The 13,480-nt window shown below is 40.8% G+C and overlaps 2 protein-coding genes across 4 annotated transcripts; one reads left to right on the top strand and one right to left on the bottom strand.

Moving 5' to 3' along the window:
* Nucleotides 1-120: 120 nt before the first annotated feature.
* rtn2b (reticulon 2b) lies at nucleotides 121-6,318 on the bottom strand. The gene is made up of 7 exons (XM_068330905.1): nucleotides 6,217-6,318; nucleotides 4,937-5,144; nucleotides 4,702-4,840; nucleotides 3,954-4,023; nucleotides 3,384-3,430; nucleotides 3,082-3,140; nucleotides 121-2,967 (listed from the first exon to the last, which is right to left on the bottom strand). Exons 1-7 carry the CDS (start codon nucleotides 6,227-6,229, stop codon nucleotides 2,853-2,855), a joined length of 651 nt encoding a protein of 216 aa, XP_068187006.1. The 5' UTR covers nucleotides 6,230-6,318; the 3' UTR covers nucleotides 121-2,852.
* A 1,885-nt stretch (nucleotides 6,319-8,203) lies between these two features.
* ppm1nb (protein phosphatase, Mg2+/Mn2+ dependent, 1Nb (putative)) lies at nucleotides 8,204-13,173 on the top strand. Of its 3 annotated transcripts, none has more exons than XR_011037812.1 (6): nucleotides 8,204-8,898; nucleotides 9,115-9,686; nucleotides 11,051-11,168; nucleotides 11,634-11,748; nucleotides 12,680-12,936; nucleotides 13,044-13,124. XR_011037812.1 is itself a non-coding variant. In XM_068330903.1 (6 exons), the coding sequence occupies exons 1-6, from the start codon at nucleotides 8,493-8,495 to the stop codon at nucleotides 13,059-13,061; spliced, it is 1,293 nt and encodes a 430-aa protein (XP_068187004.1). In that variant the 5' UTR covers nucleotides 8,204-8,492; the 3' UTR covers nucleotides 13,062-13,173. The 3 variants fall into 3 exon arrangements, 2 of the variants coding, with proteins under 2 accessions (XP_068187004.1, XP_068187005.1); XM_068330903.1 differs by having other exon boundaries at nucleotides 12,873-12,936; nucleotides 13,044-13,173; XM_068330904.1 differs by lacking the exons at nucleotides 12,680-12,936; nucleotides 13,044-13,124 and adding an exon at nucleotides 11,893-12,656.
* The last annotated feature ends 307 nt before the right edge of the window (nucleotides 13,174-13,480 follow it).

Genomic DNA, 13,480 nt, shown 5'->3' with positions numbered 1-13,480 from the left:
TTGATGTGTTTTTAAAGGGAATTCATCTCAAGGTCACAGTCACAGCCCATTGTATCTCACAGAGAGGGGGGGAAAAAATCTGCTCTTATTATAAATGTTTGGCTTAGATGAACTTATGTTGAGGGAGCTGAAGCCTGAATTGCACTGACATCACCGTTGATGCTTATGGTTGAAGTGATTACCTGGATCCATTTATTCCTTTAGATCAGCCAGTGCTCTCCATAGTCTCTTGCAGAGGCGTAGCTGGCACTTTCCAAGAGTGTCACCTAGTGATGGAGCGTGTCACTGCAGCCTCTGCTGTGAAAAGTCACAACATCTACCTAGACGAGGGACTGATCTATAGCTAAAACTAGTAACAGAACACAACATGATTCAGTTTTGGGTCAGAGAATGCCACGTAAAATGGCCTTCCTTTTTATTTAATGACCTTATACTGTACTGGGGGAGCAACACAAAATAGGAAGTAACACATATATAAATACTTTTAGAAAGACGTCAATCACAAACGGAACCTTGATGGCACAGATGTCAGTCTTAAAGTTAATAGCTGTAAACAGCTAAACAATCACAAAGATGGTAATTCCCCATTAACAGTAAAAAAAATTATAGTGTACTAATAAAAATGTTTCTTGTGACATCAGCTGTTTCTATGGCAAACTGTTGCATGGGTGTATCTTTAAAGGAACAGTTCACCCAATTTAAGACACATTTTTAAAATATGGTTCTAGTTGTTGGGTTTGGTTTCTTTGTATTTTGGTTTTCAGATATCAGCTTTAATTGCGCCAAACCTAAAAACAAAAAAGATGCAATGACAACTGCGTGTGCAAGAGTCAGATGGCTGGTTCAACTGGAATCATGTGACTTACAGGAAATATCTTCAGTTCATTAAGACATGATAGTATGAGTTTAGCTGCATTTGAAGTTCTGATGTCACATTGTTATCAGCATTAAGTGGCTTCATTAATATAACTTCTTGCTAACTGAAAAGGTGTAGTTAAACAGGTTAACATTTTCTGTTGGTCTTCCGCTCAACTCAGAGTAGTAACAAATTTTCAATGAGAGTTTTGGAGGCAAAAACAAGACAGATAATTTCATTATGACTCTTGACTGCACCCTCCAGTTGTTCTGCAGCACCTTTTTATCAAAGTCATTTCCTTTTAACAATGTACTTTCATTGTGACATCTAGGACATTTTTGGAAGCAAGCAAAGAGAATAATTTGGAAGATGTTGAGATGGAGCCAAGATCTAAGTTTAACATCCAGACATTAGATCATTGCTGGTTGTGTCAAATTGCTACATGGTGGACAAATGGAATTTTCTTGATATTGTGAGTCCTCTCCATTAGAATATCTTAGCTATGTTCACATTGCTATGAATCACTGAAACTGCATTAGAGACAGAATAATCTTACAGGGGAACTTTATAGTTTCCTGAAGAGGATATTTCTCCACCTCCTTGACAAACTGCACCTGAAATAGTCAAGCTATCACTGACTGGTGGGATGGGATATTTTATATTTTGGAAGGGAGACGTGACTTCTCAAGATTCATGCACTGAAATTTGTGTCTCAGGTCTTTAGTTAAGTATCTTAGTTTTAAGTTGGATAATAATGCAAAATATTAAAATATATTTGTACAAAGTTTGTAGATTGTACCTCGTGAAATGTCCTTCGAAGACATGCATAATGACTCTGACCCAATGAATTCACACAGTTTTACATCTTAAACAGGGGAGAGGTAGCATGTCCTCATATAAACTGTGTACAGTAGTAATAACAGCTGTGTTATATATAACACAAAAGATGTGAGCAAAATTAGCATGTGTAATGTTACCACATTTTTCTTCCAATAATCCAAAACTATTTGACAGAAACATTCCTGCAAGTTTTCAACAGCTGTAATCCAGGTCAACAGTGGATCAAACATCTACTTGTATGTTAAAGAGATTATCCACTGTCATTAACATACATTACACATCTCAGCTAAACAGAGTGTTTTAGTGTCTTTCAGCTTGTTATTTTGGATTTCCAGGCCACAAGGGTACTGTTTTCATTAACTCACATCGCTGTTAAGCATTGACGTCATTTATTTTTGTTTTATGCTAAATTAAAACAAGTGTATTGTACACTGTCTTATCAAATAAAGCTTTTCAATCACTAAAGGAAAGTTAAAAGTGATTTCATTTATTAAAGATCTTTTTACTCTTGCATGTTTAATCACAAAAGGCTGCAGCAGTAATTAACCGACTAAATGCCATGAGCGTTAAGACGGCAATTCTCCAATTGTCTCTTGTATAACTTTCACTAAAGTTGCAGAGAGTCGTTGTTTGGAGAGCTTTTGCTAATTCTGTACTTAGGTTACGTGGGTAGTGTTACAAACACATAACCATCACTGTTAATTTATCTCAGGGGAGATGTTTATGTCAGCTTTTATTCTATCCCACTAATAATGAAGGATGCTCAATAATGAAATAAGCAATAATGCAGCCTGTTTGGTAATACGTATTTCTCTATTTTATCAGGAACACAATGATCATTTCTATAGAAATAGAAACTTATCGACAAAAAGAAATTCTGTGGTGTCTCTGCTTAGAGTAGATGACTGTGTGAACTAGTTACGTTGAACGCTGCCCACAAAAAGCATCTCAGTAAATAAAATTCTTCTCCTCATGCACTTCCACTCGCACTCATTGAGTGAATGGCAGCTTTGTTTCAGCTGTCAGAATCCATTAAATCGTGCTCCTCTAAACAAACACATTGGCAACAAAATGGAAATGAGTTGCCCTTCCAGCGGCCTCACAGAGGATGTACCATTTTCCAAATCCTGAGTCCTTTCAAAGTGCAACCAACAAATTATTTGGATTTGGCCTTTTGTTTGGGGGCAGGGGCGGCTGCAGGTGCAGGTGCAGGTTTTGGGGCAGGTTCCGGGGCAGCAGAGGGTCTAACTGACTCATAGAGACTAAGGCACCTACAACAACACATAACAACAAAACGTAGTAGCATTGTATTAACATTGTGTTAACATTGACATGTTCTTTTAGGAAGAAAAACCACTTAAAAGAACAAAGTAGAAGTTACTCACCTGTTTTGGATTTTCTTTACAAAATTTTTCACGGCTCTAACCATCCTCCTTATTCGTACCTGTCACCATGACAACAGCCATGTCAGTAAACATTTCTGTAAGTAATTTGTATTTGTAGGATATCATGAATGTTTCTTGTTAAGTAACTTTCTCTTTCATGAAGTATTTCCTGAATTTCATATATAATTCATGAACTTTCATCAAATAAGTAAGTTTTCATGGTAGTTTTAAACGTTTGTTTTCTTTCTGCTTGTGTCAGTGAGTGTAATCAGAAAAGTTCAAATGAAAAACATAAAACTCACCTGCTGTTTTTTATACAAAAGAGGAAAGGAAAAAACTGCAATCACACCTGTTCAGCAAAGACAAAAGAGAAACAACCTTCAGTGTTATCATTACTTTATTTTGTGAATTGCATTCTTCCATTCATTTGAAAAAAACAAAACATGTCTCTTAACAAATGTCTGACCCATATCTGTCTGAATAAGTCGTGTTTGTGTCTCCTCTCCAGTTAGGATTAGTTTGGAAAACTGTGACCATGATCTTTCTATAACTTGATAGTTATCTAACATGTAAACATCCATAACTTGATAACTTTTTTCTAAATTTCCCACTTTGGGATAAATAAAGTCTGTCTATCTCTCTCTCTCTCTCTCTCTCTCTCTCTCTCTCTCTCTCTCTCTCTCTCTCTCTCTCTCTCTCGCTCTCGCTCTCGCTCTCGCTCTCGCTCTCGCTCTCGCTCTCGCTCTCGCTCTCGCTCGCTCTCTCGCTCTCTCGCTCTCTCGCTCTCTCTCTCTCTCTCTGGTTGTCGAACCTGACCAGACTACAGTCCTACAAGTGGGAGCTCAGAAACATTGATGAAGAAAATAACTCACCAGTTATCACCAGAGTCAGGCCGTTGGTGAGGACGCCGATGAATGTGAGCAGATACAGGAACAAAACAAACTGCAGGAACAGCAAACGGAAGTGAATCTGTTGTCTTTCACATGACAGCATAAGTTCACTTGGTAGATTTTTAATGAAACTTGTTGGGAGGGTTTGGTGCATAATGGAAAGAGCCCATTCAATTATGGGTTGGATCAGGCTAAAGGGCCACATCCAGATATTCCTCTAGTTTGACAGGGTGTTGTTTTAATATTTTGGGTGTGTTTTGCGATACCTGGTGAATTTTGATGAAACTTGTTTGATGGGTTAAATATGTAAAATGTAAAATTCAGTTCAATTTCAGAATTTTTTCACATTACCCTCTTTTATTTACAGATCACCATAAAACTGGGAGGATGGAGCACATTCCATAGAAAAATGGATCATCTATTTTCATAGATTATCTGAAATTTGGGAATACCGTAAGTGGAATTGTTTCATTTTCTATAGATTCTATCAAACAAGATGATCCATGCTATTTGTATTTATTTTTCTCATTTGAATAGAATAGAAAAATAATAGTTTCAATTACAATGAACTGCTGGGTTGTGGTAGAGGTGAGAATTTTATTCAACGGCCTTCTAGTTTAATATTTCAGCCTTTTGAGCACTCATTTTTTTTGTTCTTTCTGCATTCAGATTTCTATCAGTCAATCATTGTTCATATATTGTATCATCATTTCGGTCACCGCACACAAACCTTAATAGAGTCAATTACGCTTTCAATGAAAATTAGGCGTTTGATCTCTGTGATGGCGAAGGCAATCAGTAGCACCGTCTCCTCCACCAGCATCACCGTCTCTTTGTCTGTCAGAGAGCTGTCATTATCCAGATACGACCTATGGACAGACATATCATTGCACAGGCTTCTTGATATAACGTTGTGTATCAACATTCAGGAGGAGCAATGATTTTATCACCACTGACGGACTCACTGGAAGGGATGGACCCCTGGGTTCCAGCGCAGCAGCTCCAGTAGTTTATAGTAGAGGCGCAGGGGGAAGGTGACACACATGGCCCCCAGACAGACATGGGAGAGCACAGTGATGGCGCTGAGCTGGAATAGACTGGCTAGACCGATAACCAGCCCCGTGAACACCACACCAGTCGTGCTCATTTTCCGCCAGTACACCAGATCCATAACTGTACGAGACGCCACACAGGTTAGAAATAGGATGTGAACCTTTAGTGGATGGCAGAAAGCTGATGAGAAGGTAAATCTTTATGAAGTTAGAAATGCAGTAAAGCAGCTGAACAGTTGCTTTACTGATAAAGTAAATGGCCTTCTGTCATCATTCTGGTAGAGTTGTGGTATCAAATATCTGTCTATGAGAACAAACATACAAAATGAGTTCCAAACTCATTCTGTAAATAGAGATAACAGGAACTGCTCTGATGAACCGAAGTCTTTACTGTTGTGTTTTGTGGCTGGTTGATAAAAAAGCTTTAAAATGTGTCACATCAATTTTACAAAACATCACTTCAGAGTGGGAAAGTGATTGTCAGTCATTCAGATGACCCAGATTGTCTTCCTATCTCTCTTTATTACAAACAAACCTGCTGATACTGAGGAAATGTGGGACACATCGCCCCTTCTATGCTAGACCTGTTTGAGTTATGAGACGCAAGATGCACAGTGTGATGCTCTGTTTGAAACATGCCTGATGAAATTTAATCAGCAACCACCCCATTAAATATGGCAAGAAATAATAATATTTTTATTTTTGTTTTTGAAGAGTTAATATTTGTTTACAGTCTTCATTCAGATCATTTAACTATCTTATGGAAAAGTGGCATATATTCAAATCAAGGACAGCTTCACATTCTTCAATAAAACTCTTTTCTTGTCAAAGAAATAAGATGTTAATTGAAAAAAGAAACGTAAATGTGAAACGTAATCTATCTCTTACTCCAATCGCAACATGGAAATGTAAAATCTGAAAACAGATCTGACAACATTCATCAGTCCTCATTTCTAATGAGACAATCTGGACTTTAAAGAATGAAAGACATAACAGCATTCACTCAGCAGCAGTGTCACATTTAACCTTGTCCTGTTCAGTCCATCTGTCCAAAACATGAAAGACAAGCTGCACTCCGTGTCTAACTGATCTATATTCACACCTGACCAGCAGAAAGAAACTCCCTCTCCCCTCTCTACCTGACTGCTGCTCTGAATCAATGCACCTCAAACTGTCACTGTTTATTTCCTTACTTTTGGAGGCCATTTCAGCTGCAATCTCCTCTCTTCCTTGAGCTTCCACTGTTGGCTCGCACCAGCCCAGGCTTTTTTTGGCCACCCGAGCTCCATCAGCAATATAAGGTCTGGCTGGCCTAATTTTATCCTGTATTGGATACCCCTTGTTTGGATTCTCTCCCTCTCTCTCTCTCTCTCTCTCTCTCTCTCTCTCTCTCTCTCTCTCTCTCACACACACACACACACACACACACACACACACACACACACACACACACACACACACACACACACACACACACACACACACACACACACACACACACACACACACACAAACACAGCGAAAGCAGGAACCTGAGACGTCAGCAGACATGTCCCCCCAGCTTTCAGAGCCTCCCTCAGCCAGCTGGTAGCTGACCGATGCCCAGAGGCCTTAGCATGCAGCCACATTAGAGAGAAAGTTCTTTAATGACAGATTCATCACCAATTAGGAATAATCATAACAACACAGCCGAAGTCAGCAGGCTGCTGTCTCCTCCAGCCTTATACTGCAGCATTAATGACACTAATTAATTTATAATAGGGCCTGAGCCGTGACTGCAAACACAGCATACTTAAGCACAAGAACTATTGAGGTGCTTCAGTTATCACTTTTTTAATTAATGCCACAGAGATGCTCAGATATTTTGCTCTGCAGGATTCATGTGAGAGTTATTCAGCCATTGATTGCTGCTCCTTGCACGTCTCCCTGGTGACCTGCTTACAGTCTGACAGGTTGCTATGTCTGTTGTACATTGTAGTGGTATTTTTCTTCAGCGTGATAGGCTGCTACAACTCATGCACAGATGTCTGCTTGTACATTTTGCATCTGTAAGTAAATGGTTTTAAATGGTGTTTAAGGGTGTTTATTTTTGAAGGTGTACTAATGTGACATGTCTATTTTGTGTACGTCTGGAACATGCTGCATTCACACCATCATGATGTGTGAGCTCAACATTTTAAATAGTTTTTCCATCACTGGAGCAGCACAGAAAAAAAATAGAAGTATCTGGAGAATTACAGGGTAAACCACTTTACCTTGGTTAACTGGGTGTAATAATCTAATAGTCTAGTTCAGGATCATATTTTCACCTGAAGAGAAACAGTTCACACATCAAGAAAAACCATCTGGCTAAATTCTTTAGAAATGTGAAAATCTCTAGCTATTAATATTGCCTTATTTGTATTTTAGAAACATTTAACACAACTACTGATCATTTCATCATTATTAATAACCACATCCAGCCTTTCACAGCTTTTGCTTCATTGTTAGATTTAGTACCAGAACAAAACGTCCTGTCACAATGTAATTATAGTGAGAAGAGAACAGGATGAGCCGCGAATGCAGTCAAGTGGATCATTTACAGGAAATTAAAAGGAACATTTCAGTACAGAGAAGTCATGTTTTCAAATGACAATATCATTGAAAAATAATAAAATACAAACATATTCACGGTCAGATCCAGGCAAAATCACTGCAAAAATTGGATTTTATTAGAATGATGATTTGGTTGATGAATCAGATTTATCTGATCTTTATCTTATCTAAAGAATCACTGCTGCTCTGATCAGTGGATCAGCATTAATCAGAAATGATCAATGTTCTCCATAAAGTTACCGTAAATGCATTGTGATAATTAAATGATAAACCTCAAATAACAGTCTGCGTTTATTAAAAAAATTATCTCTCTCGTCAGTTTCTCCTTCCCACCATCAGTCACACACTGAGAAGAATCCTCTAATCCACAGCGATACCAGCCCATAATCCCGTCGAAGGTTGAGATTACTAAAGATGTGGGAGGGCCTGAGCTGCAGATAGGAGGATGGTGAGCTCAGATATTACAGCAGCGATGTAAGCTAGGCAGGGATTGGTGCACACAAATAGCCAGCCAATCACAGTGGAGGAAAGGGAAAACATCAAGACAAGAGATGAGCTGGTGAAGGAGGGAAGACTGATGAAAAAGCGAGGGAGAAGGTAAAATCACAGCAGCAGTGAGGAGAGGAAGAATGAATGGAGCGACGCGCTGATCGGTGAAGCCTCTTCAGAGGCGCTGGAGAGAGGAGACGAAGGAGATGAGCAGGGAGAGGGAGTGAGTATCCAGCATTGAGGACATCCGTCAGCTCACGCAGCCATGCTCTGAACCCTGGAGCAGTAGGGCTACGCAGAAACTGCAAAGGCCTCCCATCAGGCCCATCTCAACCCCCGACCCCTGTCGCAAGATTCCCCCTCACATCAGCTCTGGATCAGAGCCATGAGGACATCCAGGAAAGGCAGCGTGGAGATGCCAGCATTTATGCGGCAGCTGGTGAAAGAGACAGAGAAGAGGGTGAGTTCTTTCTTCAAAGGGGGCCGTGGAGGAGCAGCAGAGGGAGAGCATCAAGGGGAGGGGGAAAAGGAGGAGGTCATCCCTAGCCCCTACTTGGATCGGCCGGTTCTGGACAAGCTAGCAGAGGAAGGCTGCGCTCGCTGGGGCCTTACTTACGCCCTGGGGAGCATGCAGGGCTGGAGGGCCAACATGGAGGACTTCCACAACTGTGTGCCACAGCTGGGGGGAGAGCTGGCTGACTGGAGCTTCTTCGCTGTGTTCGATGGACATGCAGGCAGCACAGTGGCACAACACTGCTCCCAGCACCTCCTGGGTCACATCTTGGCCACAGGTGAAGGATATGTTAAACTAACCTGCACATCGACAGGAAATAAATATAGAAGGGATTGTTTGTAAGGCAACTGATTATCTGTGATGAGATTTTCTTTCTGGAGAGAAATGATTTTACCTGTTAGTAGACGCCAGCGTCGTGCCAATCGTTTCTGATTGAATTCTGTAAGTATCTGCGTTTTTCTATCTAATGATGTGTATCCCTCTCTGCACACAGGTAGAATGGGACCTGACGATGATCCCGAGAAGGTGAAAGGAGCCCTGGTTGAGGGCTTTCTCCAGACAGACAAGCACCTGCACTGTGTGGCCCGTCGTGAAGGATGGGAGAGAGGCGGCACCACCGTGGTGGCCACTCTGATCTCACCGTATTACATCTACTTTGCCAACTGTGGCGACTCGCGGGCCATGCTGTGTCGCTCTGGCCAGGTTCGCTTCTCCACTGAGGATCACAAACCATATAGCCCTCTTGAGAAAGAACGCATTGAGAGTGCAGGCGGTTCTGTGACCATCCAAAGGATCAACGGCTCCCTGGCAGTGTCCCGCGCTCTGGGAGACTTCACCTACAAGGGGGCAGAGAACCGAACCCCCAGCCAGCAGATGGTGTCGCCAGAGCCAGAGGTGTGTGTGGTGGAGCGCTCACCTGCAGACGAGTTCCTGGTGCTGGCCTGCGACGGGGTGTGGGACACCATCAGCAACGAGGACCTGTGCGCCTTTATCCACAACCGGTTGCGTGTTTGCACCGACCTGAGGGACGTCTGCACTCAAGTCATCGACCTCTGTCTCTATAAGGTCAGAAGCTGCTGCTTATCACCAGTGCATGCTAACTTAATCCTTGTCAATTACAACAGGATCCAGCTCCTCATGCATCTCTACAAGTTCAGTGGTTTAAATGGCAAATCCTTTTAACTGATTATAATCACAAAAACACAATTTCTATTTAAAACTTGCTTGCAATGGATTTCCCATTTCTTGAGAAAAGAGAATTTCTACATAAGTATTAGAACATACTGTTTTCCTACATCTGGAGATGCAACATAAGGAAGATTTTACGGAATGAAATTTGTGACAATGGTTATTTTGTGAATTTCTTCCCAATACAGTAGTCAACTACAGACTTAAGATGGTGAAATCTGTGAAAAATGAATAAATTTAGTATTTAGTCAGACCTGTGTTTCCAGGGATCTCTTCTAGATCTAACTGCTGTCCTAACCTTTTTTTTTTTTAAATTTGATGTTCAACTTTTTCTATTTCACTATCAGTTTTTGGTGCTGGGCAGGTAAACCCATGACGGTTATGAGGATAAACCAACAATAGTTTTGTTGTATCAAAGACTCCACATTGGTCAAGTAAAAAAAAAGAACACTTAATGTGTCCTCTTCGGTTACATGTGAGCTTTCATGGAGGTAAGGATATAAAAGCCGAGCAGACAGCAGCATCATTAGCTGTAGCAGCACACATTTAAGTAGAGTTGGTAAATTTCGAACAGGTTTTATGGGATTATTCTCGGGTCACTTTACAGCATCTCTCCACTGCCAGATGGTTTAAGGTTGACAATCATAAACTGCTCAAAGTGCTATTCATCGTACGGTACTTCGTCATAAAGAAGTGTGAGAGAGAGAGAAGAATCATTCTACTAAAGCTCGCTCCACGCATATAGATGTTCCATTCAAGGGCATTTGATGAATGATTTATTTGCAATGCGGTAATTAATCAGTGGAATAATAAATGTTTGTATTTGAGCTCATTATTTATTTGTCGCAAATCCTACATTATGAACCAAGGCTCACAGAACTCCAAGGGAGTTAATAGTATAAATCAGGTTTTTTATCCATTCCTGTCTATCAAACAAATAAAACAGGGCAAAGGAAATCCTCGTGTGTGCACGTGCTCACGTTTCTGCTGAACTCTGTTACGTCCTTCGCTCCACTCTCTTATGTAACACTGCTTCAGCCTGGATAAACTCGAAATGTCACAGCTTCTTCCACATCCCATTTACATTTCCCTGCTCCAGTGCGTCTCTGTCACACCAGTGGGCACACAAGTGAACTCTATTCCAACGATTCTCTCAAGGGGAAATAACGTTGGACAAGTTGACATTTGTAAGGTCAGCCATTATTATCATTCACCTCTGCGGATGACACTTCTCTCTGCAGGGCAGTTTGGACAACATCAGCATCATCCTGCTGTGCTTTCCTGGAGCCCCTCAGCTGTCAGCAGAGGCACTACACCAGGAGGCCGAGCTGGAGGACCTGCTGGAGTCCAAAGTAGCAGGTGGGTGGGTAAAGACGATAAGGCTGTACGTTATTGATTGTCATATTAGACATTTGCAGACCTTGTCCTGTCATTCATGACTTTGTTACCCTTAACTGTTTTACTGAAGTTTATAGAGTGCAAGTAAAACACACTGAAATGAGATTCTGGTACTTATGGGGACAGACAGGCATGCAGGAGGTGCACAACTGTAACACCAGTGAATACGTTTGTTTTACAAATCATCCATTTGAATGTTTTCATCATCAATTCAAGATGATTTGTAATTAAATTCACTGAAGAGATCAAAATTAAAGATAAATTTACCCTGGAATCAATCTGAAATAGTCTTACAGTTACCAAAAGCTTCACATCATATTCCTCTGTATTTGAAATTGAGTAGCTCTCTTCACGCTGCACGAAAGCTTGAAGGAAGAAAACATCCTGAAAGTTTTTTCTCGTCAATTTTGCTTTATTTTCTCTCAGAGATTTATAATGAGCTGCTTGTCCAAGGGGAAGAACCTGACCTTCTGTCCGTCCTCACGGTCCTTGCATCTGCTGTAATCCCTGGATTACCACCAGGGGGAGGCATTCAGAGCAAGTAAGACTGTTTTAATGTGTGAATCTATCAACAGGAAAAGAAAAATTATCCAACCTTCATTATGTATTAAGTTTATTACCTACAAAAATATCCTATTTATCAATGTATTCTTCTTCTTCTTCTCCTTTCGGCTTTTCCCTTCAGGGGTCGCCACAGCAAATCAATTGCCTCCATCTAACCCTGTCCTCTGCATCCTCTTCTCTCACACCAACTACCTTCATGTCCTCTGTCACAACATCCATAAACCTCTTTGGTCTTCCTCTAGGCCTCCTGCCTGGCAGTTCAAAACTCAGCATCCTTCTACCAATATATTCACTATCTCTCCTCTAGACATGTCCAAACCATCTCAGTCTGGCCTCTCTGACTTTATCTCCAAATAACATGTGCTGTCCCTCTGATGTACTCATTCCTGATCCTATCCATCCTGGTCACTCCCAAAGAAAACCTCAGCATCTTCATCTCTACTACCTCCAGCTCTGTCTCCTGTCTTTTCCTCAGTGACACTGTCTCTAGCCAAACAACATCTCTGGTCTCACCACAGTTTTGTACACCTTTCCTTTCATTTTAGCTGAAACTCCTCTATCACACATCACACCTGCTGTGTTATCACACATCACACCTGATATGTGATTGTATTACTTGCAGTAAAAGAGTCACACAGGAACTCTTTACATAGTTCAGTACAACATATATCTCAGACTTTTTTCCTCAATAGAACACAACAGACTCAAAATGATTTGATCACTTAATGGCGAGAATCTCCAGTGATTATCTTTGGTTTGTATCTCTAACACCCTTTGAAGACTGTTTTTCTGCTGCAAATGTGGTGCATATTCAGAAACCAGTTTATGACAGCACTCATTAAGAATCTTAGCCCATTTCATTCGTGTCTCATTCCACTTTGTTTCCATGTTGTTACATCCTCCTGCAGAGGCCATCCATGAAAAGCTGAACATAACTCCAAAACTTCTGTGTCTTATCTGGATGGTTTCGAGCTAATGTGGCTGACATCTTTGTTTTTGGTCAACAGTAGTGAGCATCTTGGAATTAGACTATACACACATACAGTAAGGTTTGAATAATTTTTCAGCGGAGCATGACACAGTTACTTCTATGTGTTACAGAAGGAACTGCATTATTGCTGCTTACTATCAACAAAGAGAGTCACATAAAACCACAACGACAAATGTGAGTACAAACCACATATCTGTCCCAGTCTGATCCAGAGGTGTACTGTTACCTCCTCGTATATGAACACTGTGATCACCATGACTTTCTCCATTACCTCCATGCAGGTTCTGGGAGCCTTCTGAGAAGCCAAGCTGGACTTTATCTCCATGGATATATGGAGGGACTGTAATTAATGTCAATATTATAAGTGTGTGTGTGTGTGTGTGTGTGTGTGTGTGTGTGTGTGTGTGTGTGTGTGTGTGTGTGTGTGTGTGTGTGTGTGTGTGTGTGTGTGTGTGTGTGTGTGTGTGTGTGTGTGTGTGTGTGTAATGATGGCATTATGGGAAATAATTAACAGACAGGGATGTTTGTTTACATCATGCCAGCAAGCAGCATCTAAACAGATAAAATTTGTTTCAGTATAGTTTATATTTCTACAAGAAAGTGAAATTTTGTAAAACTTACTCAGAGAAACTGATCCAGCAACAAACCTCTGCCTCATTTACAGTTGATAATGAAGAACAGACAACTGTGAAATTGTTTAACGTCATTTGATAATATA

The sequence above is a fragment of the Antennarius striatus genome, chromosome 13 (assembly GCF_040054535.1).
Source record: "Antennarius striatus isolate MH-2024 chromosome 13, ASM4005453v1, whole genome shotgun sequence".
Taxonomy (NCBI): Eukaryota; Metazoa; Chordata; class Actinopteri; order Lophiiformes; family Antennariidae; genus Antennarius; species Antennarius striatus.
Note: the sequence above shows the minus strand (reverse complement) of the source record. Positions and strands in the feature narration are given on the sequence as shown.